We start from the raw sequence: 25595 nt of genomic DNA on the forward strand, positions 1-25595 counted from the left end.
GGAACAAATCTGATGCCTTGTGTCTGGCGGCTTTATTATCCAGCTGTTAGACATAACAAGATATCTGGTCAGAGAGTGGCGTGCAGCAGTCAGAAGAGTAAATGTCTGACTGCGACAGAAAACCCAAATAAATGTCAGAATCTGTTTAGCTGCATTTTCAGAGCTCATATATGGACAGGCATTGTTCAACTGCCCTACTTAACAGTTCCAGCAGGTGTCAAGCTGGAAACATAGCAGGAAGGTCCAATAAAAGTACATGATTTCACCATCTTGATATAAACAGTACTCTATCAACCAAGGGCAAATAATAACAAAAAAGGGTATTGTATCAACAGCAAGAATAGTCTAATTCATCATAAGTATTAGCCTGAAGGATACTGCATACCAACGACACAAGGAGGCTTTGTCCCAGCACAAATATCTCATTAGGCTAGGAGGCATGATAGTGCAAGAACATGAGACAACTAATCAGCATTTCTAAGGGCATTAACGTGGTTACCACTAGCTCAGGATAATTTTCCAACACTATTTTCCTGTCAGTATCATGCTGGAGTTTCTTGAGCTGTCACCTCATCTACGGGTGTTTAAACATCTAAAATTCCTACACTTGATGTAATGCACGACTACTGACGTTCCCAGCCAGGAGTAAATATGGTCCGCAGCCAAAGTTAGCTAAACACTATGTGTGTCTCATCTTCACACAAAATAAGCAGTTTGATTCTTAATAATATACGGTTTATTTTTTCACAGAACTAGAGGTTTAATTTACTTTTTACACGTTTCAAATGTGCCCTCCATCTTTGTGCCCCAGCTTGGCCACCTCATTCAAAGGTTTCTAGATCTACCCAACTTCACTACATACATTTTTTTTTTTTTGAATGGGATTCACCCCATGATGTCGCCACGTTAAGTAGCTGCATCAGTTTCTGTGTTTGACTTGATCTTAGGTTGATCAATAAGGCTACAGTAATTCTTCCCAGCAGCTGTGAAAGAGTACAAACATTGGATTATGGGCACAGCTCACCAAGCATATTTTGATTTAGTGAAAAGGCAATAACTAGAGATGAAGATCTTCAGCTTGTAATAATCCAGGTACAAAATGAATGTGTGTTCCTAGTGACATTTCAATCTTATCAAATGGCAAAGGAAAAAAAAAATCTACACATGCACATCGCTGACTCCTCATTGTTGTATGGTTATTACAACTCAAGCTTAAATGTTAACTGTCCCCTCGCCACGTTTTAAGTGTACCTTCCATCACCATAGTAACTTGCACTGTAGAGGGTGTATGTGGGTGTGCAAAGAGTTAGCTGACCAGTGGGCATAGTTGGCATAATGTAAAAACAGCTGGGCTGTGGCATCTGTCAGATGTGCCCTGCCTATATCTCTCGTCTCAATGCAGAATGCACACATCCCCATCTGATACCACACCAACAGAACTAATGTCTTTGCTCCACAGTCATGGAGAAGTGGTTCTTATGTGTACAGTGTCGTAGTAAAAGCAGAATAAAAGACAAAAAGGCAGTTGGAGTTACTATCAGGCAATGATTTTCACTACAGCCTTGGCCATTCAGTAATTGCATTAAATATTAATGCAGTTCCTGTGCCTGGGTTCTATTGCCACTTGTATTATCCACAACTCATCTTAGGTAATTGATATTATGAATTTAAAATTTTGAAAGCCCACTTTGTATATAAAAAAATTGCTATGCAAAGAAACTCATGAGTTTCTGTAAACAGCAGCAATGAGCTCAATTTTAGAGAATTTCTATGTAGCAATAAGAGAAGCTGGAGACAAACAAATCTTTGATCAGTTTTCCTCAATTCTGAAACATATTCAGTAAACTAAAATCCAACAGCAGACTCTTACACATGTAGGATAAGCTTCGTCTGACTCATGATAATACATATGTAAACAGCTGTTCTGCCCATGCTTACGACAAAGATAAACATCAGGCAGAACAAGCTGACCTCTATAATCAGTCCAGCAAATCATCCTAAATGGCTTCTATGAAAAAAGTACTCTGTTCCTATTTAATTAGAATCTGAAGAGACACACATACACACACACACACACACACACACACACCTACACCTGAGGTTTCCCTGGTAGTAGCAGCTGTGTTTCATCATGATGGTGGGGAGAAAAATGTTTTAATGAGGATCACAAACATATTGAGGTTCACCAGTTTTATTGCCACCTTAAAACACCAAATCCTAAATACTTCTGTTTGAATTTCATAATAACCCTAATTGGAAACTGCATTGGCACTGATTTCAGTAATAAATATCACATGTACATAAGTTGTATAGTGCCATAGACTGTTTCTTGTATTAATATTGACACAGAGTGGATGCACTGGGACTGAACATATAACCTGAACAGAAACAACCCCCCCCCACCCACCCATTGCACTACATGTACCCTGCAATGCATAATGCATTCTCTGCCTTGGCATCACCAAAGTCCTCTGCCACTCTAGCAGAAAATCCCACTTTAATGCCTCCATCATAAAGCCTGGTGATTATCTGTAAGAAGCAAGCCACAACCTCAAGTTTACACTATGCACAAGCCTACTTTGTCAGTATTAATCCAAGCACAAACTGATATCTACTCTCTCTCTGTTTGTGAAAGCATGAGACAGGCACTGTCAAGCAGGTATTTTCTGCTTTCACTTTGCAATCCCTTTCATTCACCTATTTTTCTTGTTTTTCAAGCTAGGGCCATGCGATGCGGTTGTTCTAAGTTGGTGCGGAATTTATCAAGAAACCGCGATGCTAATTCATCATCAACGAGCCGGCCATCGCTGGACAGAGTGACTGTCATCAGCTGCTGAGTGCGCAGGGCTTGGTCATCCTCGCACAATCGCAGCTCAGCCCTGGAGGTCCCGACGGCAAGGATACATGCCTGAGGAGGGTTGATCACAGCGCTGAAGCCAGTGATACCGAACATCCCTAGGTTAGATATACTACCAGGGAGAGAAAGGAGTCAGGAGAGAGGAAGGGAAGGGATGGGAAGAGAGAAGTGACAGTACACATATTACATCACTAGTCAAGCTCAGCAGGGGAAGAAAATGCATAAAAATTAACTAAGTGGACATAATGGTGGTTTTAAAACCAGCTCCTTGATGCAAAAAGAGACATTAAAGTGAGTGGATATAAAATGAGGGTGAATCAAGTGTATAAATATAATTGTCTGTGAACATCTTGTTTCATAAAATAGAACACTGATTAGTAAAGATTAATCCAGCAGCACTAGACAAATCTCTCCCTAAATATTGGGTATTATGAGTAAGAATTACCTGAGGGCACTTTGCTGTTTGCCTTAATAAGAACTCTAGCTCAAGGCTATGGAAAAAAAGAAGAGAGGAAGAGCACACATATATTCTCAGGGGGACAAGGAGGGCTGCAGCTCTATAGGAATTCATTGCTCCTGCCTGACACAGAAACCCCATTTATGCCTAAATGACACCATTAATTCTAATGAGCTGAAAAGCCTCCATTCCACGTTTCTGTAATTGATGGCACAGTTACTGATGGCCCTTGTCGGCTAAGACCAGATTCAGTTCGGGCCCATATAAAACACAGAATATGCATAATATATTGACTCTTTGTGAAACTGGATTTAAGTTGTAACAGTAGAAATTTATGATAGCTATCTTACTGAGGAAGGGCTGGAGAATAACAGTAAGTTGTATAATTTCCTATGCTTTTCTTTAAGCGATGATGTGTGACTTGGGTTTACCTGAATGAACCTCCCTGGTACTCTTCAGGTAGAAGTTTCCCTTCTCGAGCCTTTTGGGCCAATGCCTATGGAAGAGACATGCCTGAACATTACACTGTGAGAATAAACAATCCCAGCAGGTTATTGGATAGGATTCATACAGCACAGTGCTAAACAAATATACACGCAATATGTAACATACAAAATAAAACAAATATCCAAATAGTTAAAAGGAATGCAAGCCACTGTGCTATATAAATAAAGCTGCCTTGCCTAAGTTGATTTACCATCCATCCTTTTACCATTTACAGTCAGGTGCAAAACTTCGAATCCCCTCACTTTGAAATGGCAAAGAGTCAAACAAAGATTTTTTTTCTCATCAACATAATATTTAATGCAACTGTAACTTTTCCCTCATCAACAAAAGTAACAAAAATGGTCAGGGAGTGTATAAAAAGATAGTTATAATAAAATAATGAAAATCTAATTGGCTGTATCTACTGTATTTACACAATATTTCCATCACAACTGAAGCATAATGTTCACAGCTCGTTTTGCTAACACTTAACACGCATTATAATATTATTGCACTGAGATGTCTGCTTCAGCATTGGGAGTGTTTCTGTGTGGATATCTATTGCAAAATCTGACTGCATGAATTTTTTACCACTCCAGCATATATACTGGAATTTGAGTAATAGTATGTCTAAACCTAATGAAACACCCTTTCACTCCCTGCGACAACTCACACTCCCAACAACTCTCACTGACTCAGATATACTCTAGTGTATTCCCCAAAACCTGCTACACATATTCCCCCCTCTTCTCACAGAAACATAACATGCACTAATATGGAACCTCAAAATGTGGAGAATATTAGACGTGGTCACTGCTGGTGAGAATCATTACATTCATTACCCTCTTGTTAACACATTCATATATTTGATTTGGATACATCTCTTTAATGTGACAGAGTGAGGTTATTATTATCGACAGTGTGTCCATACACGCATTTCAGATTATGAGAGCATTTTTTGTGTGTTTGTGAATTTATGTCTGTCCCCACCTGCTGAATGTGAGCAGGAGAAACAGCTGAACATTGTTGATTTGTACTCCATCTGTGGCCAGTGACAGCTGAGACCTGCAACCTAACAACCCAAAAATCTCACTATCCCAAGTCTAATCAGTTATCCAAGGGTCTATCTGAAAAGATTTTTTTTACTCATCATGAAGTGATGGACAGCAGAGAATATGACTATTTGGTAAAGTTCTAGACAAAGTTTTCTGCTTCCAATACATCTGGGCATCAAGTCTGAACCCCCTTATCTATTCTCATGCACAAATCAACAGCAGAAGCCGCCGTCTTCACCTCAGATACACTGAATGGTTCATCTACCAACAACAAAGGAAGCACATAAAAAAAAATGTTGTTGCAAGAAGGCTTTAGGAGACAACTCTTATAGGAGAGTTACCTCACAACATACTACAACATGATCATTGTAATGTTTCCCTGGCTTTAATTCCTCCCACTGATGTGATTTTTACCTTAGCATTAGCTGAGATCTCCTTGAGTCCTTTGTTAGCAGCATCCTTGATGACAGGAGTAATGAGGCCTTTATCCGTCGCTACTGCAATTGCAATGTGGATTGAATGGAGTGCACAAGGTCCATCATCAGCCCAGGTCACATTCACTTCTGGCATTTCCTAGGATAAGAGTCAGAGGTCAGCCCATGTTCTGACATATATTAACAAGGACAAATGACTAGACAGTGACATACTGTAACTAAAAACAAACATAAAATCCTGCTTTAGTTACAAGTGTTAGGAAAGAAACACACAAAAGGTCTGATACAAAACCCAAAGTAGGTAATTTCCTATACCTGTAGCATTTATAGGAATCAATAAAAGTAACTGTCAAAAAGCATGAGATTACAGTATAGTATGGGGAGAAATGATTAAGCAACCAAATCTAAAAAGATTTACTGTATACAATGGTACAAAAAATGTCTACATATAAATAAGACAATTATGAATTTGATCTTAACAGGTTACTCTAATCTTTATCTTTAAAGCAAAAGTACAAGCACAGATAAAGTTTTAACAGTGACAAAAACTGAACACATGGCCATTTCATCAGAATTTCCATGAAGTGACAGAAAAGAGAACAGAATGAACCGAGTGTCTGGGTCTATATTTGGTCTTGTCTTCTATTGGCTTGGATACTGTCACCAGCTGATTCACCTCCAGAGCAAGTTAGCAACAAGGTCAATTGCCACCAACACTGCCAACCTTAAGTAGATAATTGACAGCATGAACTACAGTATATCTGTGTGTCTAGGGGCTTTATAAGCACTGACACATATAAAAGATCAGATACTTGACAGCATATAATAAGCTGAATAAGCTGAAGATATTATAAATATACATAGTGTAATGGGGTTTAAAAAAGCCTGACATGAAAATTACACAGGTTTAAGTAACAAAAAACATTAATTAAAATAAGGATTCTGAAAAATCCTTACTTTAAGTGTAACAGCAGCAGCCTTGATAATGAAGTCATTAATAGACACTTTAATCTGCTCTGAAAAGATAAAGAAGACCAAATATGTGAGCCTGATTCAGGTTTTAATGGCTGGCAAAATACCTATAATGTCTGCTTACTACCATGACCATGGGACGGCTAGACAACTGCTAATTTTCTAGGCAGATCCAAAGACACTGGGTGAAAACAAATGAACATAACCATATGTTTTCTGTACAAATGTACAAAGCAGTCTATTTACAAGCAATCCCTAAATGTGAACTATTACCATGGTGCTGATATCAACCTCAATTTTGAACACATTTTTGCAAATGAGAAATAATACTATGAATACCAATAACACATTTCATGAAGATGGAGAAAAAAATCTTATTGACCTGCACTCCAGCTGGTCAGAACTAGTCGCCTTCTAATAAGGCTCAGTCAGTAGCCTTTGCTCTGGTCCCCTCTCTGTGTGTGACACCAGCAGGCCAAGAGGAGTTGGTATGGCATTTTTGCCAACTTTTACTAGTGCCCATTAGTGCCCCACCAGATGATTATGAAGGCTGTGAGCAGAATGATTAATGAGCTAACTGTGAAATCGCACTGCTCCTGAACAATGAGAGTCAGCAAAAACAACCGGAGAGAGAATCCCTCAATCACACCTAACCTCGCTAATAGGTCTGAAATGGCTGCTCCACTTCCTCCGTAACAGACAGGACCCTGACAAATTTACTGTTCGTTTGACAGCTGGGCAAAGTTCAGCTAAATGAAGCCAATTACCTAATGATGACTGAACTAAATGACTAAAAATGGGAAAATGACAAAACATCCTTGTTATAACAACATGAAATGGCCCAAAGTCAGCATAGTTTACATTACATTATGAATTCATGAAAAGCAGCCGTTAAAAATAAATATTTGATGGTGAAACCTCCCATAAACCCACACACGCCCTGTGGAGTGTTGCATAAGAAGTTGCGGTTTGCTCAACAGTTGTTAGGGCAGGATGTGAGGCTATGAAAGTAAGAGCAGCTTGTCAAAACATGAGCATGCCACTGCAAAGTTCTGCTAATTTTTTATTTATATTGAAGCTCTACCAGCTTTATTTCATCAATGCAGTACCTTCATTTCTGATAATGTATAGTGTTGTTTTCCTCTAGCAGACATTTCTATCAAACATATCCCTTTTCCAGAGTTATTTTCTTTATCTTTAATACTTTAATACAGGGTGCACCAAAGAGCCAACACTGTAAAGAATCGACACTCTGAACTAGAGATAAATAACTGCTGTGGTAGAGTACATTTATGTCCTGTAAGCACAAAGGGACAACTATATGAATAAAACATCATTAGTATGAATGAAGCACTATTCAGCCCTCTGGATCTGATTCAACCACTGAAGTCCCAATTGTGCCTACCTCATAACCCATCCAACATGTGAATGCTCATCCACCCACACTGTGCAGGTCTATCCTTATGCACAGGAGATGCATACCATGCATTAGAGGACATGTACCACAGGTTCTTTCAGTGCCAGTCCTCTTTGTCAATTGAGCAGTCATATGAAACTCCACATCTTCCTAGAAAAGCTTTCATCCCAATGTTACTGTCAGGCATTCACTGGCACTAGTGTGTGTATGTAAAGAACAGTGTTACTGTGTGAACATTCACTCAAAATTCTTGTTTTTACCTTTGGCTAAATCTTTGCAGAGCTGCATGATGGCAGCCATGTCACAGTCGACAGAGGCATACGCATGGGGGATGGTGGTCTTCGATTGTGTTAGTCTTTGAGCAATGACATGGCGGACATTTGAGGCTGGGATCTCTGTGAAAGTGCCCTGAGGAGGACAAGTGGATGGAAGGAGAAGGCAAATAAGTTAACAAGGAAAAGGGCATTTGAAAACAAGAGGAAAGATGGAAAACAAAAAAAGTGATGGTCAAAAAAATGTGTGTATTTGCTAATTTATAGATCCAGTCTTTGACCACATACCACATGAAGAACTAAACTAAATATAGTGTAAAAAAAAAACAACACACGACTTGAATACAGATGTGGTTTCGATGCTTGTGGTTTAGTTGTTAGTTTGTAATTGTTCAAGTTCAATCTTAATAGCTCAAAGCAAATAAAAAAAATACAATACTACAGGAGTCAAGATCCCAGCTAGTCGTCGAATACTCAAGATGATTATTAGGGCCCTAGCATGAGCCAAAAGTTGGAAGATGGCTGTTGTTGATTGCCTGTGGCTGTGTACAGCAGCTGCTTAGAACTACCACAAAACTGACAATGTGGTGTGTGTGCTTGTGAGAGAGAGATTGTAGGAGTGCTCACCAATACTCGTGGTTTTCCTGGTACAGAGAGAGGAGGTACGTTGGGTCTGCCTCCTGGGGGTGGAGGTGTAGCTGCGAGGGTGGGGGCAGGACTAGGGGCAGCTGGAGCAGCCATGGCTGGGATCGCTTTAGGTGCAGGAGATGTCTTCAAAAGTCTCAATGCATCTCTAATAAAGTTTAAAGATACAGTATATAGGGGCACTGTTTCATAGAGCAATTTTAATACAGTTATACAATAAAATCTATAGAATCATTTACTGTTATTTTAATACTGCTATTCTCTGACAAGACTGATCAGAAATCCAAACACAAGCGCTCGCTTTCTGTTGATGTCTGTATTGGTGATGCCCGTAACAATAGCAACAATGGTATATTGTAGGTTTCACTTGTACACTTATATTAGCATACTTTATACACTGTGTTATACCAAAGCAAACAGGAGAAACTCAGGAGTTAAACCAGTAAGGAGACAGAGGGGGAGCGCTGTGGGTGGAAATAAGGCAGCAAAAAGCAGTCAACATACCTTATTCTTCTTCATCATTTCAGATATTTGATAGCATTTTTACTGTGAAAAACTAAATCTAATTATTTCAGTTTGCATAAAAGAGCTGTCATTTCTTTGAAATTTTAAATGCAATTACAATTACAAGTACTTGGCTTCAATGTGCAATGGAGCAATGGCTTTCCCTATTTTTCATAGGACATCTTCTTTTGTTTGTTTTTGGGGTGGGGGTGTCACTAAAATTAAAAAGGTGAGTGGGGGGTGTGCAGATTTATGGCATGCATGTTTGAAGCTCTGTTTCCTGTTAAGCGTACTGGGGTCCACCTGCCCACAGCCATCTATTCTTCTGTCTCGACCAGCTGCCTCTGACCTCATTATGTAGCTGCAAACAGTCTGGACCCTACAGCTATTTTCTCCTTGTCCCCTAGCACACTGGCTCCACCCCCACTCCCTGATAGGAGCATTTGTTCGTGAAGGGACTGAGGCAAATTGGAAATCCCGGAGCTAACATGAGACACACAGAAGCAGTGCTTAATGACTACACATCACCTCAGAGGGGAAAAATTCTACGTGAGTATGAATAACATTATACTAAAAAAAATAAAGTTCAAAAAAGTCCAAAATCCATTTCATACTCTTCAGTCAGAACGTAAAAGAAGAACCCACACACAAATTCACTAAATGTTTCTGTATGAGATAAAAGCAGGTTGAGTCAATAATGGCTAACACTTCCCACTCCAAAATGACACCACAGATACCATGATGTGGCTGTGTTGGCAACTGCTTTCCACAACAACCATTTACACCTGTACTGACAACCAAGGCAATAGTCTCTCGGGAAGACTGGGAGGGGGTGACCGGAATATTAAAATGGGAAAGAGATGCGCACAGTGCTAACTCATAAAATGAGCACCAAATGTACACAGACATAAAATAAACTGTCTTCTATCGCCACCTAGGACAGGCTACAAAGTCATGAAAATTGCTTGGCTGAATTGCGTGCAGTATGGCTTTTTCATCCACATACAGTATATTAGAAAAACAAAACCAAAAAACTATGCATATGAAGCTTAAATAAAAACGGACAATTATCTATGGTGCAGGCCGGCTAGTCATTTTCTGTTAAGTGAAGATGCACGTGAACGTACAGCTTATCTGCACAGCAAAAAATAAATAAAAAAATTAAAAAAATGTTACACAACACTGCAACAATATTGTATGGAGAAAATATGACAATATGGCTTCGACTTGATGCCACTGACTCAAACGTTACCACTGTTACACCGCGTTCTACCTATACCATATTTTATTTAATGTTCTGAAGTGACAAATTGACATTTAACTTTTGAATATTTACATGAACGCTAGACTGCTTTAAACTGAGGAGCTTGTAGCTAAAAGTAAGGTATAGAGCTGACATGGGCTACTGTATATCCTTCTGAACTAATGCAAAGCAGTCACGTTTTTGCAAGTCCGTGTTCCATTTGTTCTTCCTGTTTGATAAACTGCTCATAGAGTCTCCATTACCGAGAAATTTTGTTAAATTCATGATTAATGAGCATCGTGGGTGCTGACCTGATTGTCATCTGCTCAGCTCTGCAGAAAGGAGTTCAGCCCCACTCTCATGTAAACAGTGATCACCACAAGGAAAAATGCATTGGAAAAGCAAAATGGAACCACATCAGCCCTTTAAGTTCCACCGGATTACAGGTATGGGAAGTTCTACGATATGGCTCCTCAAGTTCCCATAGAGGAACTAGCATCTGCGAGTGGAAAAAAGTCTGTGACATTTAGCCCACAACACGATACTTGTTGTCTGCAGAGCTTTAGCAAAAACATCACAGATAACATACTGTACAGTTGGGTCATAGTGACATTTTTAAAGGATGCTTTGTTTTTGTAACTATATTAGACACCCTTTATATTTGTGTTCATCAGAGTCCATTCATGAAGTAATGGGTTCAACACCCTGAACAGAACCACAAACAAAAACCCAGGTAGTGCCTTAAAAGTGAAGTTTTTAGTTTTGGTTCTTTCTTTCTTCTGAGGCTTGGCCAGTAATGTGCCCATCATTTAATTAAAACAAAAAAGGCTCTTAGCAAAGACAAAATTAGGCTTTTTTAAAACCTCTTTGCAGAGTCTCTCATCTCCCACAAAACCTTCCTCTACTTTCTTTCAGCATGTGCCTTCCTTTCTGAAAACTCTGTGAGCTAATTAGCCAGCTTAGGTGTCAGTAAGTGAAGTGGAAAGCCATTCATGGAAATCAAAGAAAGAGAGCTGAGCAATCATGTCAAATTAAATCACTGGGATACAATTAAAACTGGATTAACAATTAAACTTCAAAACCTAGAAATTATGGCAGCACCCGCACAGCAGAGTATGCTTGTGTTTAGTTCTCTAGACAGTTAATTACAGCTTTATGCCATAGGAACTGCCTACTCTCAACAGTGTTCCTGTGGTAAAACTGTATCATGAGTTTTCATTTCTATTTTTCTGTTGGCAGCAAGAGGTACAAACCTGGTACCAGGCTTCTGAGAAAAATACTTCATTCCAAATGAGCTAAACAAAGGGTGCATATGAGATGCTCTCTCCAATGTAAATACACTGTGCTGTTATGATTAACAGGATGGTTCTTTTAGACATATATGTAAAAAGATGTACAGTACAACACGGTATGCATTAAGAGGAAAGTCTCTGCAGAATGTCTGAGGTACCATTTCTTAGTGTTTGGTTTATGAGGCTTCATGTGTATTTCTCCTGACACACATCTGTGAAGACATATGGTCTGTGTTTCTATGGTCACCAGTGGGTTCTAGAGACTGGGTTTCCATGGCAACAGAAGTTGCTTAATGAGATTCCCCAGCAGAGTGTTAGGTGAGTAACAAGGGCATTCAGCCAGGTCCCTTCTGACAGCAGGTACCCATTAGATCTCTGTGTGTGTGTTCACAGCTCTCCACAGTGTCTTCAGCAGAAAACAGAATTAAAGTACCTTAAATCTTAACCACCTTTTGACTTACCTGGTCACTCCTATATTTTCCTTTTCAGTCACACAGTGGCTATGACCTGCCTTTTTTCCCTTCAGACATACTATGACGTCCAATCAGTGCCCTTTGGCATTTTACACTGCTAAACAAACATCTACTGCTGATCATCACTTCCTGCATAAACAATGAAACTACAGTGTTTGCAAAATGTGAAACTACGTTCTTCATCTAGAATATTTGACTAGTTTAAGGTCATTTCATGGCAGATCATGTTCTTATCATAGTTCCATTTCTGCAACTGTTTTCTTAATAAGTTTATATGAGATCACTTCACACAGATTCACTTTATGAACATCAATATAGACAAGTTACATGTAAAAAAAAGTATTGCTAATAATACTTAATCTATCAAATCTTTTCAGTCACCAGTAATTAATGTGGATGTCAAGTGTGTCATAGTCCATCTTAGAACCCATAATACAGTATATTGTTATCATTTTATAGTTCATTGTAATTTTTTTATGCCTCCGTGCCAGCGATAGCCGAGGCCAAAGGCATTATGTTTTTGGGTTGTCCGCTCGTTCTATTGTTGTGAATGCAATATCTCAGGAACACCGTGAGGGAATTTCCTCAAATTTGGCGAAAGTGTCCACTTGGACTCGAAGATGAACTGGTCAGATTTTGGTGGTCAAAGGTCAAGGTCAGCAACCTCAATTCTGTCCCATACCCATGAATTTGACTGGCTAGAGGAGGCATACAACCGCAAAATGTTTTTTTTTTTTTTACTTAGAATTCGTAATAACTTCCAACTAAAATAAGTTAATAAAATCAACAGAAAAAAAAAAAAACATTTCCAAGATGACTGAACAAAATGTCTTTGCATGCTCTGTGTGCTTTACCTTATTATAATCTCTGACTAGGTCAAAGCAAGCTAATGTTTGTTATGCAAAGATATCCTATGTTTTTGCATTAGAAAGCACGCATTCCCCCTGCAATGGGTCTTAAAGCCAACCCATTCATCATACTCACTCCTTGGTAATAAGTCCTCTTGGGCCAGTGGGTGTGGCTAGTTTTGGGTCTACACCATGGGTGTCCAGGATGTGTCTTGCTGCTGGACTCAGACGTAACCTGCACATGGAAGGGAGAGTGATTTCTACAATGCTATACAATAGTTCCTTTTCAAGTTTTAAACTTGATACTTTTGCTTTAAAGGTCGAGCATCAATTCTGATGGTTAATTATAAAAAAAACTTATGTAGCCAAGTTGAAAATCTGAATGTGTGGACATAGCCCCCATGTAAAATGTTTGCATAACAAATAAGCCCTGTGTAAACAGGAGTAGGTAGGATCTCACACATTCTGAAATGTGAACAGAGGCTCTTTCTCTGTTCACATCCTACTCAGCATGGTTAGATGGTTATAAATATTGTAAGACCTGAAATCAAAATGGCTGTATATTGAACAAGAGGTGGAAAAAAATCAAGTTTCTTTTGGGGCTGAAACAGTGCAGTAGAAATCTAAATTCTACTGAGATGGCTACACAGTGGGTTTCTGTTTATACCCACTGCTGCATAGAAACTGTGACCCTCCATTATGGCCACATTACTGTAGGCGAGGAGGTTGCAGAACTCTAGAGGTGGTAGAAAACCCACTGTCAATTGATTCATCTACATCTATACACCAGACTTGAGTAATTGAAATGAAAGACATCAACACTCACAGTCCTGATGTGTGTGGTTTTGGTGGAGGAGGTGAAGAGGGAGCAGCAGAGTGCGCAACTGGAGCAGCCGCCACCTGTGTAACAGTTGGAGGTGCAGCATCTGGCGGGGGGATCTCAACCTGCTTCCAGTCCTGCCCCTCCTCTACCATGAGGGCAATGGGAGTGCCCAGGCGCACATTATGACTGCCCTCCTCCATCTGTAGAGAGGGAGAGAGGAACTTAAGTAAGAGGGGGCAATATTAGTAATACTGGTTCAGTCACATCACTTCCAATGTGTAACTGAGATTACTGCCAGGAATAGTAAAACAGATGAGGTGAAAGTGAGACTGAAGTTAACCACTTGACCAGCGGCAGTTGAACAGATAAGCCTTTTGACATCCATTATTAGGGGTACTCTAGAAGAATACCACTGCCTTCTCATTCATAGCAAAGTCTATTACTGCATTTTCTACCTATGTTAACCTGGCAAACCCCCCGACTGTGCTGGTTCTCTGAGTGCAATAGGTGTGTTTTACTGCTGTTCAAAGCTGTCAGCCATTGATTCACTACCCTCTTATGGAGTAATCCAAATCCACTGCAAGCCTTTTGCTACTCTCCACAATGTGTGCAAGGTGTTGTTCATCAGTCAATATTGATCAGTCTAAATGAAAGGCCAGGTACAATATATATAGGGTTGGGCTGCTGCACTTCTCTTTTCAAAAGGTATCCACTTAGTGAGTTATCTCTCAAAGGTATAGGTCAATACGAGGACAAAAGAAAGAAGAGAAAAGAAGGAGGAAAGGAAGACCCACCAAAACTGGCAAAACAACAACAGTTTCTAGTTATGCTGCTTCATTCACTAAGACATCTAACCTTATCACTGATTAGCCAAGAGGTGATAACCTGCAATTCTCAACTGATGAATGAAAATGATAAATTAAAAAATAAGCTTATAGCTTCTTAATAAAGTTGGGCAAACTGAAAGCATTATCATAACTTGCAGTTCTATTTAGCTATCATAGTGAATATCATACTCCACTCCCAACTTTTCCAAGTGGGCTTGCAAAATCAAAGGCAGCAAAATAATTATTTTCATCCACTGACTGTATTTACAATGGAGGATGTGTCACCACTTCACTCCACTATGCAAAAGTGAAGCCAAAATATTGTGAATGCTGCAGCTGCCATCTTGATATTTTTTGCAACCAGATTCTGCACGGTAGCAACCAGAAGCGGAGTGATGGCATCAAACCGCCAATCAAAGCTGCCACCTCAACCAAAACAAACCTCTTTTTATATCAAACAATTTATTAACAATAAACTTACTAGAAACATAACTACTTGTACACATAACAGCATGATCATATCTACCAAAAATGACAGAAATCCCCTACATAAAAAATGTATTTGATATGTATTTGAGTTTTTAGTGTGGCTCATTTGTCATCCACTAACATGAAGGAGGAGGGCTTTATGACCCATACAGGGGGCAATCGATTAGCAGTGGCATCACTGCTGGAAGCTGTCACAATGTCTAAACGTATAAACAGTTAGTGTGCCCACCTAACTGGAAAGAATAGCTGAATTTATGAACACCTGTGCTGGCTGGTAGAAAGAGGTGCATTTCCATACATATGCTATGCTACTGACAATGCAGACCTAATATCCTGCAGTAACATTATGGTAATAAACATACAACGACAACAGAGGATCATACTTCGTTGGTCCCATTGGACTTTAATACAAGCACTGCACAGAAGTTAACTAGACAGCACAAATATCTGCCAAGAAGCTCGGTTTCCCCACAATGCCACAACCCCTACCATTTGGAACAACACTGATATCATTATTAGTTTTAAAGTTAAAAATGACAGACATGAGCGAACAGCCTACTAAAGGGCTAAATAAATGTATCATGCAATGAAATAACAATGTTTTAAATCTACAACAAGGTGAAGCGTGCAAAAAGTTCCTGAGGTTATTATGTCAAAAAAATAACACCATTTTGCAAAGCCTATAACAGCCTAACAGAAAGAGGCATTCTGCAAGTGCCATTATCTTGTGAATTTAAGGCTGTTTTGCAGCTGGCTGACTCTCAATGCTCTGTGGTGTTTGCAGCTGCTCCACCCTCCCACCTCCCAGGGTCAACTACCACAAACAAATTCTCAACCTGTGGGAAATGCTGTCAATATTTATCCCACCCCTATTGTACTGCACGCCAGGGTAAATATAGACAAGACTGGCTGGGTGAATATCTATCAAAACTCATGCAACTGCAAGTTTTTTAGGATTAGCTTCAAAAGTATGCTGGCAATCAGAATGTGTCGACGGAGCAACACAGGAAAGCTCATTCCAAGAAGTGCATTACTACAAACACACACTGCTACCACAGCACATGGGTGGAGTTTCACAATAAAATCACATGTTCTGTAAACAGCATGTATGGTGAATAGCTGTATAAACATATGCTTAGGATATTGTAGTGGTGTAGGGCTCAACACTGCCATCATCTGGTTGTATAAAATAGTGAAACCTGCATGAAGTGTAAATGATACTTCAGCATTACAGTGATTCAAATTTCCAGTGGGTTTGACCAAGTTAGTTTAACATTTACCTCAAGAGGAACTGATGCCAGAGAAAAAGGTAGTGGTAAAAACCCAACCTTTCTGTGAGTGTGCCACAATACATTTTATTCTGCAGCGTTCCTGTACTCACATCTCCACTGGCACACCATGTAAACTTGAACTAAAAACTTCTAAAACAGTCTTTGCAGTCACAGGGAGCATGAGTTAACACTAAACCACGGACTTTTTTGTAATGTTTAGTTAAAAATTTTCATTTTGTAATCAAATTTACATTGAATTACTCTACATGAATGGGTGACCACTACCTAATAAGTTCATTTTGTATTCTGTGACCTCTGATCTTCATGTCATGTCCTCACAGCCATTGTTTCTCTGGTGCTTAAATTAAACTGGCTATTGACTGTGAAGCAAGACAGTCTGGTAGCCTGATCCGATCTATAGCCTTTTCTATAGCAGCATTCTGACTGTGAAAAAGTCGAACACATCTCAAACACTAATGATTTTACAAAGTCAGACTTCACGACTTATGAGGTTTAACCTACTTATCACCAAGCAGTTATCGTATAGCCCCCACAGAGATTCTGAACAGCTCAGCTAAAATAACCTTAGCATTGACAGTTATTAGAATTAATTTTAACATCTACAGATGGTACAGCTGTAAAGCTTTGCTTTACACTCCATAAAACTGTTATAGCAACTCATGGTCAAGCAGCATAAAATAGAAGGTTGTAAAGTGAGTGAGTACATTCATTTGTAAAAGGAATATGAATTTAACAAGATGTGCACATAATTCGAGAACAAAAGGAAAAAAAAAACTAATGACAGATCTTGAGAGAGAAGGATTGTCTCAGTTCAACAGAGTATGACAAACACCATACACAGAGGACTGCAGCTACATCCTTTGCCTTCTCAACAGCAGTCCGTCAGTCCAGTGTATAAAAACACAGAGACAAAAAAAAATCTGAAACTCTCAAAGCAATTCCTTCATTTTGAGCATTCTGTTTGTTTAGCATTCTAACTGCCAGTGAACCTTCATCACAGGTCATCTCCTTTAGTCTGTGTCATATTTTATATTGCTCTCCACAATCTGCGACATCACCACACACTGCTGGTCTTTCTTGAAAAAAATAAAAATAAATAAATAAGGACTGCATGTAGGCTATGTATTCCCATTCTGAAATTTGTTTTTTTTTTTGAAATTCTGGAGCAGACAAGAGGCACAGGCTTTTAAACCATTCTTGCCTAGAATGCTGTAAGGTTAGAAACTGATTTACACTAGCAGTTGATTTAAAGGACACACAGTTGCTGGTGTTTAAACTGATTCCTTGGATGACAGTGTCTGCAGAAGAAGCGAGGAGGGGGCAGGGAATGACAAATGAGAAACTGAGAGGTTAGCGCCACAGAATGTGCTTGACATCTCTATCAATTCATCTGCTCATGCATTTCCCAGTTAGGTCTTTCTGCCATGTAATTCATTATGTTATTCATCAAATCATCACATTCCAATACTTTCTGACCTACTCAACAGCACAGTCATGGTCTGTAGCATTCACCTTGATACAGATCGAAACAGAGAAGAACATCATCTATGCATCTCAGTATCTGCAAGCACTGGGGTAATTTCCTACAGGCTATGAATGATTGTACTCAGGACAGATTTCTAAGTTGAAACCCTTGGGTCAGGGTAGTAAGAGTGTGATGGGATACAGTAATGTGTTAATGGTACTAGTCCTCCTACCTCCATCCTCCACATTCCAGTAAGAGCAGGATCTATCCTCCATTCGTTCACCTCAAAGAACCATGGCTGGATTTGGTAGAGTACTTGACCCACATAAATAACCCCTGTGGAGCACAGGTAGTTCCATATCTAGGCATGTGGCCATAGGCGGGTCTAAATTAGTAGGTTTCTAAATCAGAAACTTACTGGGTATTTAAATAGCTACAATTACACTATGTAACATACCTTGACCCAGACAAAGCCGATGCCACGCTGTCCGTGCCATGTAAGTGGAATGCACAAATCTCTGAATATTGCTACTAGCTGCTTTTTGGTATTAACAATATATGCACTCTCTACCATAAAGAGGGAGATGTAGGGGTTTATCTAATACACACCATCTTTCTCTACCCGCCTCAGCTCTAAAGCCCCTACCCCCAGCTCTTGGGTGGTTGCTATGGAAACTACCTCATCCCCACAGCAGATAAGGTAAGCAGTAAGGGAATGTGGAATAATGAAAGTGAAGTAAAGGGCAGGAAAGCAAGACATAATCCTAATGTGGCTTATTAATAACGATGATCCTTTGATTATTAATTAATTCAATTCTATTCACTTCTTTGTTTATGAGCATAAGAGTGCACAGCATATGTCTTCAGGGACAACATATCTGAGTGCATTTGCTGGTGCAGACTGGCTGTGTATTTGTTTTTTTTTTTCTTAAGGTTGCACAGGCAGACATCATCTAATTAAACCCTCCTCCGCTCAGGCTTCACCAGAATGTAAGCAGGTCCAAAATTACACAGCCACAGAACATGTTGTATAATTAGATATGGCACTCTCTGTGACAAGAGAACAAACACATCAACACCTCACTGCCATCCCTCAGATTTTAAAATTGGGAAGCTGGGACAATGAACAGCTTGCATAATGACCTTCATTTTCTCCCAGTTCAGGTCTTGCAGTTCAGTCAAAAAGCAGAGGAAGATAAAACATCTTCATCTTTCTGCTCAGGGAGACAAACATATGGTGAAATACTGATGAAAGACAACTAATCGCTCTGTTTTTGGCAGCTTATTAGAAATTTAACAACAGCATAATGCCGAGATGAAAGGAGAAAGATATTTATCAGTGAAGACACCTTGTCAAAGCTTTACTGTCACTGCACAGAGAAAGCACATTTAACAATTTGTCCAATTAGCAAAGGCAATGAAGGAACCCTGAAAGACTCGCACACAAATACTGACTTCATTCAATGGGAATATTCATTAAATACAGTTAAAATAACAGAACTGAAATCTGAAGAACAGTGAAAACACTCTGAAAAAGCACAATTTAAATCCTGTTGGTATACACTTAAATGCTCAACGTCAACCACCCACTTTCATTGATAACGCACCAGTTACTGTTATTTCAAATAAATTCCTTGAACCCCTGCAGCAGAGGTTTATGTGTGTTTGTATTCACTCACCAAGATCTTTGCCAAGATACCATCATCACTCGATTCCATGGTGACAACAGCTTTGTCAGTCTCAATCTCGCAAAGGGCATCGCCTGCTGACACCGCCTCACCTGTAGAAGAAAAGGACCCCATCAGAGAGCTTTCAATATAACATTTATTTGAATGTTTATAACCCCTAATTTCCAACAATCTTTTCACAGTATAAGGGAATAACTTCAGCTGAGACAAGAACCACATAACTTATTAAGGTACCATCAGCATGCACTCATTTACAGAGGCTTTGCAAACACTGGGAAAGCAATAATTGTCATAAAAATGAAAGAACGCAACTGAAGGAACAAAAAAGGTTATGTAGCAAATTATCTGTTCTGGCTGTGGGCCACACAGCAAACAAAGAGCCTAATCAGTGTTTCATGAGAAAGACTGAGCTTCAGAAACCTGCGTGTCTGATAGAAGACGAAATCTTTGCCTATCTTTAGATTTCCAGTAGATTCCCACTGGTCCACAACAAGAGAGAGCTGGAATATATTAGCATTTGCTCAGCTATGACAAAGTGTGGCAATTAGGAACCACCCTTTCAATTCTTCCATGCCTGTAAATCTATTCTGAGCTAGACCTGTGCAAAACCTCAAACAGGCTTCCAATGGAGAAATACACAGAAAAATTGACATTACAGTCTCCTTGGATGTAAAATAAAGTCTAAGGAAAACTACTACTGTTACCTGTACAGCTTATTTGTACGGGAATTTAAATACTTGTACAAATCAACAAGTTTGATTCTGAAAATAAAGAATCTTTTGGTTACATTCAAGTCTCCAGCACTTGCTCATTTCTAGCCTTTACCATAGCACCTGTAGTTGAAGAAAACACAGACAACAGACTGGATAAATGAATCATCTTTGTGACATACTTTATGTGCAGGTGTTAAGATGTGAGGATACGGTTAAGGTCAGATCAAAAATCTGGTCACACTTCTGTCTTCTGGCAGATAAAGCATCACTAGGGAATGTAGCAAAGAGCTGGAAAATTAAGGGAGGCTCTATGACAAAAGTGAATAAGTATCATATGAAACGTCAATACCAAATGAAGTGCAAAATTTAAGATTAAACAAGTGGACCCAAAGCCGTTTCACCACAATATAAAAACACAAAATTTAACTGTAATCAATCAATCATTTTCAATTGTGCAAAATAAGTGCTTTCTGTTATCCGTCTTAAAATCCCATATGGATTTAGGGTAGAAAATAGCATTTTGGGACAGAGAGAACATGTCTTTCTTTATCTCGCTTTCTCACACATGCACACATACATATATCATATATATCACCCCACATCGCAAAAGCACATGGCAACACAGTAGAACAACCAACCAAAAATCAGTGCGCTGTCTCCTGGTAAATGACTGCAGCTGAGACATCTGTCAGAGCAGAATTGCTCAGCAGTGATGCACAGTGACTGTCATGATTCCTTGAGCCAGTTAGCTACCAGAGGCTCTGAGGTGCTCCACTGCTCAGACCACTGCATTACAAACCTAGGCGGTGTCATCGCTTAAATTAGTAATGATAGCACTGGTCCATCAGTGTGGGAAGAGCGAATGAGGCATTTGTTCCTTTGAATAACTCATTATAACACACAGCAGCTTCAGCAGGTTACTTAGAAAAAGTGAAGAATGAGGTGGTAATGAGAGCCATCCAATGAAGTCTTGTGTCATACCTTCCTTCTTCAGCCATTTGACTATGTTTCCCACCTCCATGGTAGGGGAAAGAGCGGGCATTTGCACTTTGAGTGGAGTGACACCTACAGGACAGAAGGAGAATAACATACTACTTACACTGAGGCAATAACAAGATGGAAATCCTATTCAGAGCTTTCAGCTTCATAAATCAAGTAACAGGCTCAGAAGTAGCAGTGTTTGACTGCAACAAGACTTTGGGGGGTTCAGTGTGGAAAAGATAGTGCTATTATGAGGCTGCAGAGCAGCTTGCACCCTTGCAGGCCTTTGAGCTACCATCAAAGACCCCCACTGTCACCAGCTGTGGCCACTCGTAGGGCCAGGGCTGAACTGGCTTACAAGCACTGTGTTTGACACTGGCTCTCCAGGCTGACAGAGGAAAGCACAATGCCAAGCTGCAGAGGGCTCACTGCAAGAGAGTGAGGCATGCTGGGTCAGTTATTGCTCAAACATGATACAACTCAAAAGAATTCTCCTTTGTTCTGTGTATTCTATATACTCAGTGAATTGCTCAGATGTTGCAGACATTTAGGGTGGGTATGAAAGAAGCTGTTAAGGCATTTGGAGCTTTTTTATGTAACACAAACTATTTCAAGCAAATCCATAAATCTATGGCCTTGAGATACAATGCTTCTTGCACAAGCACATGAAATAATCACCATAACATTTAAATAAAATCGCAGAAATATAGGCCTAAATAAAAAAAAAAAGTGCAAATTGATGCAATCACACAGTCATTGCAGCCTTTGCCTCATTAACCTAAATTTCCGTATAAATATGCCAATCCTGTGAGGTCTCTGTGTGTGATGCTGCCACCTATTGGATATCTCACAAAACTGGATAGTGAAGACATTACTTAATACGTTTTGTATTATCTCAAAATAAATAATAACAGTACCTGGTAAAAATTGCCATCTGACTGTTTATTTTGCATTTTGCATGTGTGTATAAACTATATCTGCCACCCTGTGCCCAACCCCCCCCCACCGATTCTTGATCTCATCTGTAAACATCTTAACAGCTGTTTCTTAGACATATATAATGTGGGGTCTGCATTAAATAATCTTGTGTGTCTGTGTCTTTGTGTATGTGTCTGACAGTGCTGCAGTAATCTCACCTGTTTCAAAGTCAAACTTGGCTGTCATAACAGGAAATATACAGGTATAATTAAAACTACAATAGCAGCTGCTTTCCATTTAAGTGTTCCAGTTCCTGTATGCATGCCTGCTTGCTGGCATAATTTGGAATGGAGCCATTGTTCATATAACTTATTACATGTCTGATTTCCTGCTGTGGCAAGTCTCTGCTGTGAGGAAGGCATGTTAGACAGTTGTAGTAACCAAATGCAGTCAGTTGGAAGTTAAACCCACCATGGAAGACAGCAAGTCAAATGAGATAAAAGTCTTATCACAAGATCCTTTTTCACAGCAGATTTTGATTTGTCAAAGCAAGAACAGCACAGGTGTAAATATATAATTACTGACAGCTCCATTCCATTATGTGTAAGCCACATCAGAAAGACAGGATGCACAATAACAGAGGCTTGGAACTGGCTCACCTAAAGAGAAGCCAGCCATCATTAATATTAATTCCACTATTACTTTTCTTACTTTAAACAAGTCAAAAGGTATATTACTGACCACTGGAGCCAAAGGGCCTTTTACAGAAGAAATTCTGACAGTGTTGGGGAAGCTGCTTTGAAAGCAAAGCTTTGCAAGCTACCAATTAATTACAGGGAAGAAGTTGAATTACAGGCAAACTAAGTAGAAATTTAGCTTGGTTAACTAAAGCTACTTAGAAAAAGCTGTTCAAACTACTTTGTAAAAAAATAAAAAATAAAAAAAGTGATCAAATTGAAAAGGTGATAAAGCATTCTAACAAAATATAATACAAAAGACACATACCAGCAAAAAAATGCCACTGGATTGAGTTTATTATGAGACCAACTGTCCTTAACAAATCAATCCCATCTGGGCTTTTCACAAGGACAAAACTCCAAGAAATGTTATATTTTGCTACAAACAAATCTGGATTTTTTATTATCTTACTAAAACTAAAAAGTCAATACAAAAATACTTACCTGTCAAGTGGTTCTGTTTGGCACTAAAAATGCCTGTGCCAACACTTAAAACCTGCTCACATGCAGCATGGTAAAATAAAAATGAAGAACAAAATCCATTCCTTTCCTTTCATGACTGTTTAGTTTCAGTAGATAACAAAAGAGACAATCAGAGTAATTTATTTGCTTGAAAACTATGCAAATATGAATGTACCAGAAAGCTACTGCAAAATGTAATTCACCTGCTAGTTTAATTACATGCATCTCACTACTCCCTAACTGAATTTTGACTTGTCAAAGTAGGAAGTGTAACTTACAAGTATTAAAAATAAGATGAACTCTTTGGTTTCTTGATGTTGCTCAGAATATCTGTTTTGGAAACGGCCTATTTTGACGCTATCAAAAAGGAGTTAACATCATTTAGAGTTAGTGTTTACACTGGCTACATGCATGAAGATGAACTATGGTAAACAGTTGCAAGATTGATAAAATTATCTTGGGCCACCAGATTGACAAATATCATGTCACAGAGGGACGTTTCATGCACTGGTAAATAACACATTTGCCATAGCCTGAATTTTCTGTATGTTTATCATTGTTTTTTTATTATTACCATTATCAGTATCAGTATAAGCTAATTCTGCGTAGTTAACCTATAGCGTTTATGCAGAACAAAAGTTGACAGACAAACATCATAAAATTATGCTGGGTTAAATAACATTCATGTCCCTTTCAAGCTTTAGTTAACTATTAGTTAACATTATCATATTATGAAAAACAATAAGGAACAAATAAAAAAAACCGTAACGTAACAACGAAAAGAGAAAAAGATGATAGCAAATTAGCATAGTAAATGACAACAGTTATCGCTATATTAAAGTGTCGACACTCACCGAGGAACCATGGTGACCGAAAGACGTGTCTGACATGCTCCTGCCATGTATTTGTGGCCCATAAACATTTACTAAAATTAGAACATCTAAGGCCAAATAAAATTCCTTGACGACCCAGATGCAAGGAGGCTGCCATGTTGTCGTCCCTCCTTGGTGAGACGTGTGTCCAAACGAGTGCCTAACAGTAAAACGGATAACTTAGATGAGAATAGCATAATTTAGACATCAGAATTAATCTTGCGAGAGCTATGGACTTCAAGACATTTTAGGAAGTATCTTGTTAATTGTGACCAATTTATTTTGCACAAAAAATGTAGTAGTGATTATTTTAGAAATAATCGAGCAGGCTAAAACAACTAAGCTGTTTGGGTCCTTCGAGGGCTTTTGTTTTGTTTTTTTGTTGCGTTCAAATCATGAAAAAATTGTCGAAATTCCCAGTGCTCAGTGATCTGCTGCCCTCAGCTGGGGAGAATGTAGGGGTTTCTTTAGAATTTGTAAAATAAAGTTTCAAAACATTATTTGGGATAGGGGCTAATGCTCATAATTAACATCATTATGTTTTAGTGTATTTATTGTGCTTATTTAATGTGCGGGCTCTAAATAAATGTATTATATCAAAACAGGTTCCCACCAAATACTATGTACAATTGCACTTCAATGAAAAATAAAGAAAGTCATTCCATCTGAATTTATTTTCTTAACAACAGTTGAGAAAATCATTACACACACAAATAAATAAATATGAAAATGTTTTATGTGTATAAAGACACTTTTTACGTATCATCAGCTATTTTTTTTTTCACCAGAGGAAATGATATCCTTTAGATATATAAATGTACAGTATAGTGTAAAGGAAAAGCCTGACTAAATGAGCACTGACTGATAATCTCTTCCAGGATGGCATGTCCCATCCATAGAGCACAGATGTTCACTGAATGGGTTGATGAGTATGATAATGACATGAATCATGTGTTTTGGCCTTCACAGTCACCGTATCTCAACCCACTTGAATACAAATGGAATATTTTGGACTGTCAGGTTAGACAGCACTCTCCAAGACTATCATCACAACGTAGTTTGTTGTTTTGATGATAGTCTTGGAGAGATATCTTTCAAAAGAATGGTATGCCAAGGTGCTGTGAAGCTGGCCCACATGGTGGCCCAGCACTGCACTAATACACTTTAGATTGAGTTTTCATTTAATTTGTTACATGTTTGTATATAAAAGTGTATGCAACAACATGATCTACATCTGATTTGGTTTCTGTGATGTAAACAAATAAATTATTGGATGAGTTAAAGGTGAAAGGTGCAATTTCGAAATCACAGTAATGGAAAGTCCAAAAATCTGAGCAGGAAATAAACTTTGTATCAAGCAAACAAAGCCTTTA

At 38.9% G+C, this 25595-nt stretch overlaps 1 protein-coding gene across 2 annotated transcripts; it reads right to left on the reverse strand.

The window, feature by feature from the left end:
- Positions 1-2409: 2409 nt before the first annotated feature.
- On the reverse strand, positions 2410-24475 carry pdhx (pyruvate dehydrogenase complex component X). Of its 2 annotated transcripts, XM_020615224.1 has the most exons (12): positions 24205-24475; positions 21234-21317; positions 19531-19631; positions 13782-13978; positions 13092-13190; positions 8578-8743; positions 7939-8086; positions 6247-6305; positions 5270-5428; positions 3746-3810; positions 3303-3348; positions 2881-2969 (listed from the first exon to the last, which is right to left on the reverse strand). In XM_020615224.1, the coding sequence occupies exons 1-12, from the start codon at positions 24338-24340 to the stop codon at positions 2961-2963; spliced, it is 1269 nt and encodes a 422-aa protein (XP_020470880.1). In that variant the 5' UTR covers positions 24341-24475; the 3' UTR covers positions 2881-2960. The 2 variants fall into 2 exon arrangements, with proteins under 2 accessions (XP_020470879.1, XP_020470880.1); XM_020615223.1 differs by lacking the exon at positions 3303-3348 and having other exon boundaries at positions 2410-2969; positions 24205-24471.
- Positions 24476-25595: the final 1120 nt, after the last annotated feature.

Source organism: Monopterus albus, unplaced genomic scaffold, assembly GCF_001952655.1.
Source record: "Monopterus albus unplaced genomic scaffold, M_albus_1.0 scaffold160.1, whole genome shotgun sequence".
NCBI lineage: Eukaryota > Metazoa > Chordata > Actinopteri > Synbranchiformes > Synbranchidae > Monopterus > Monopterus albus.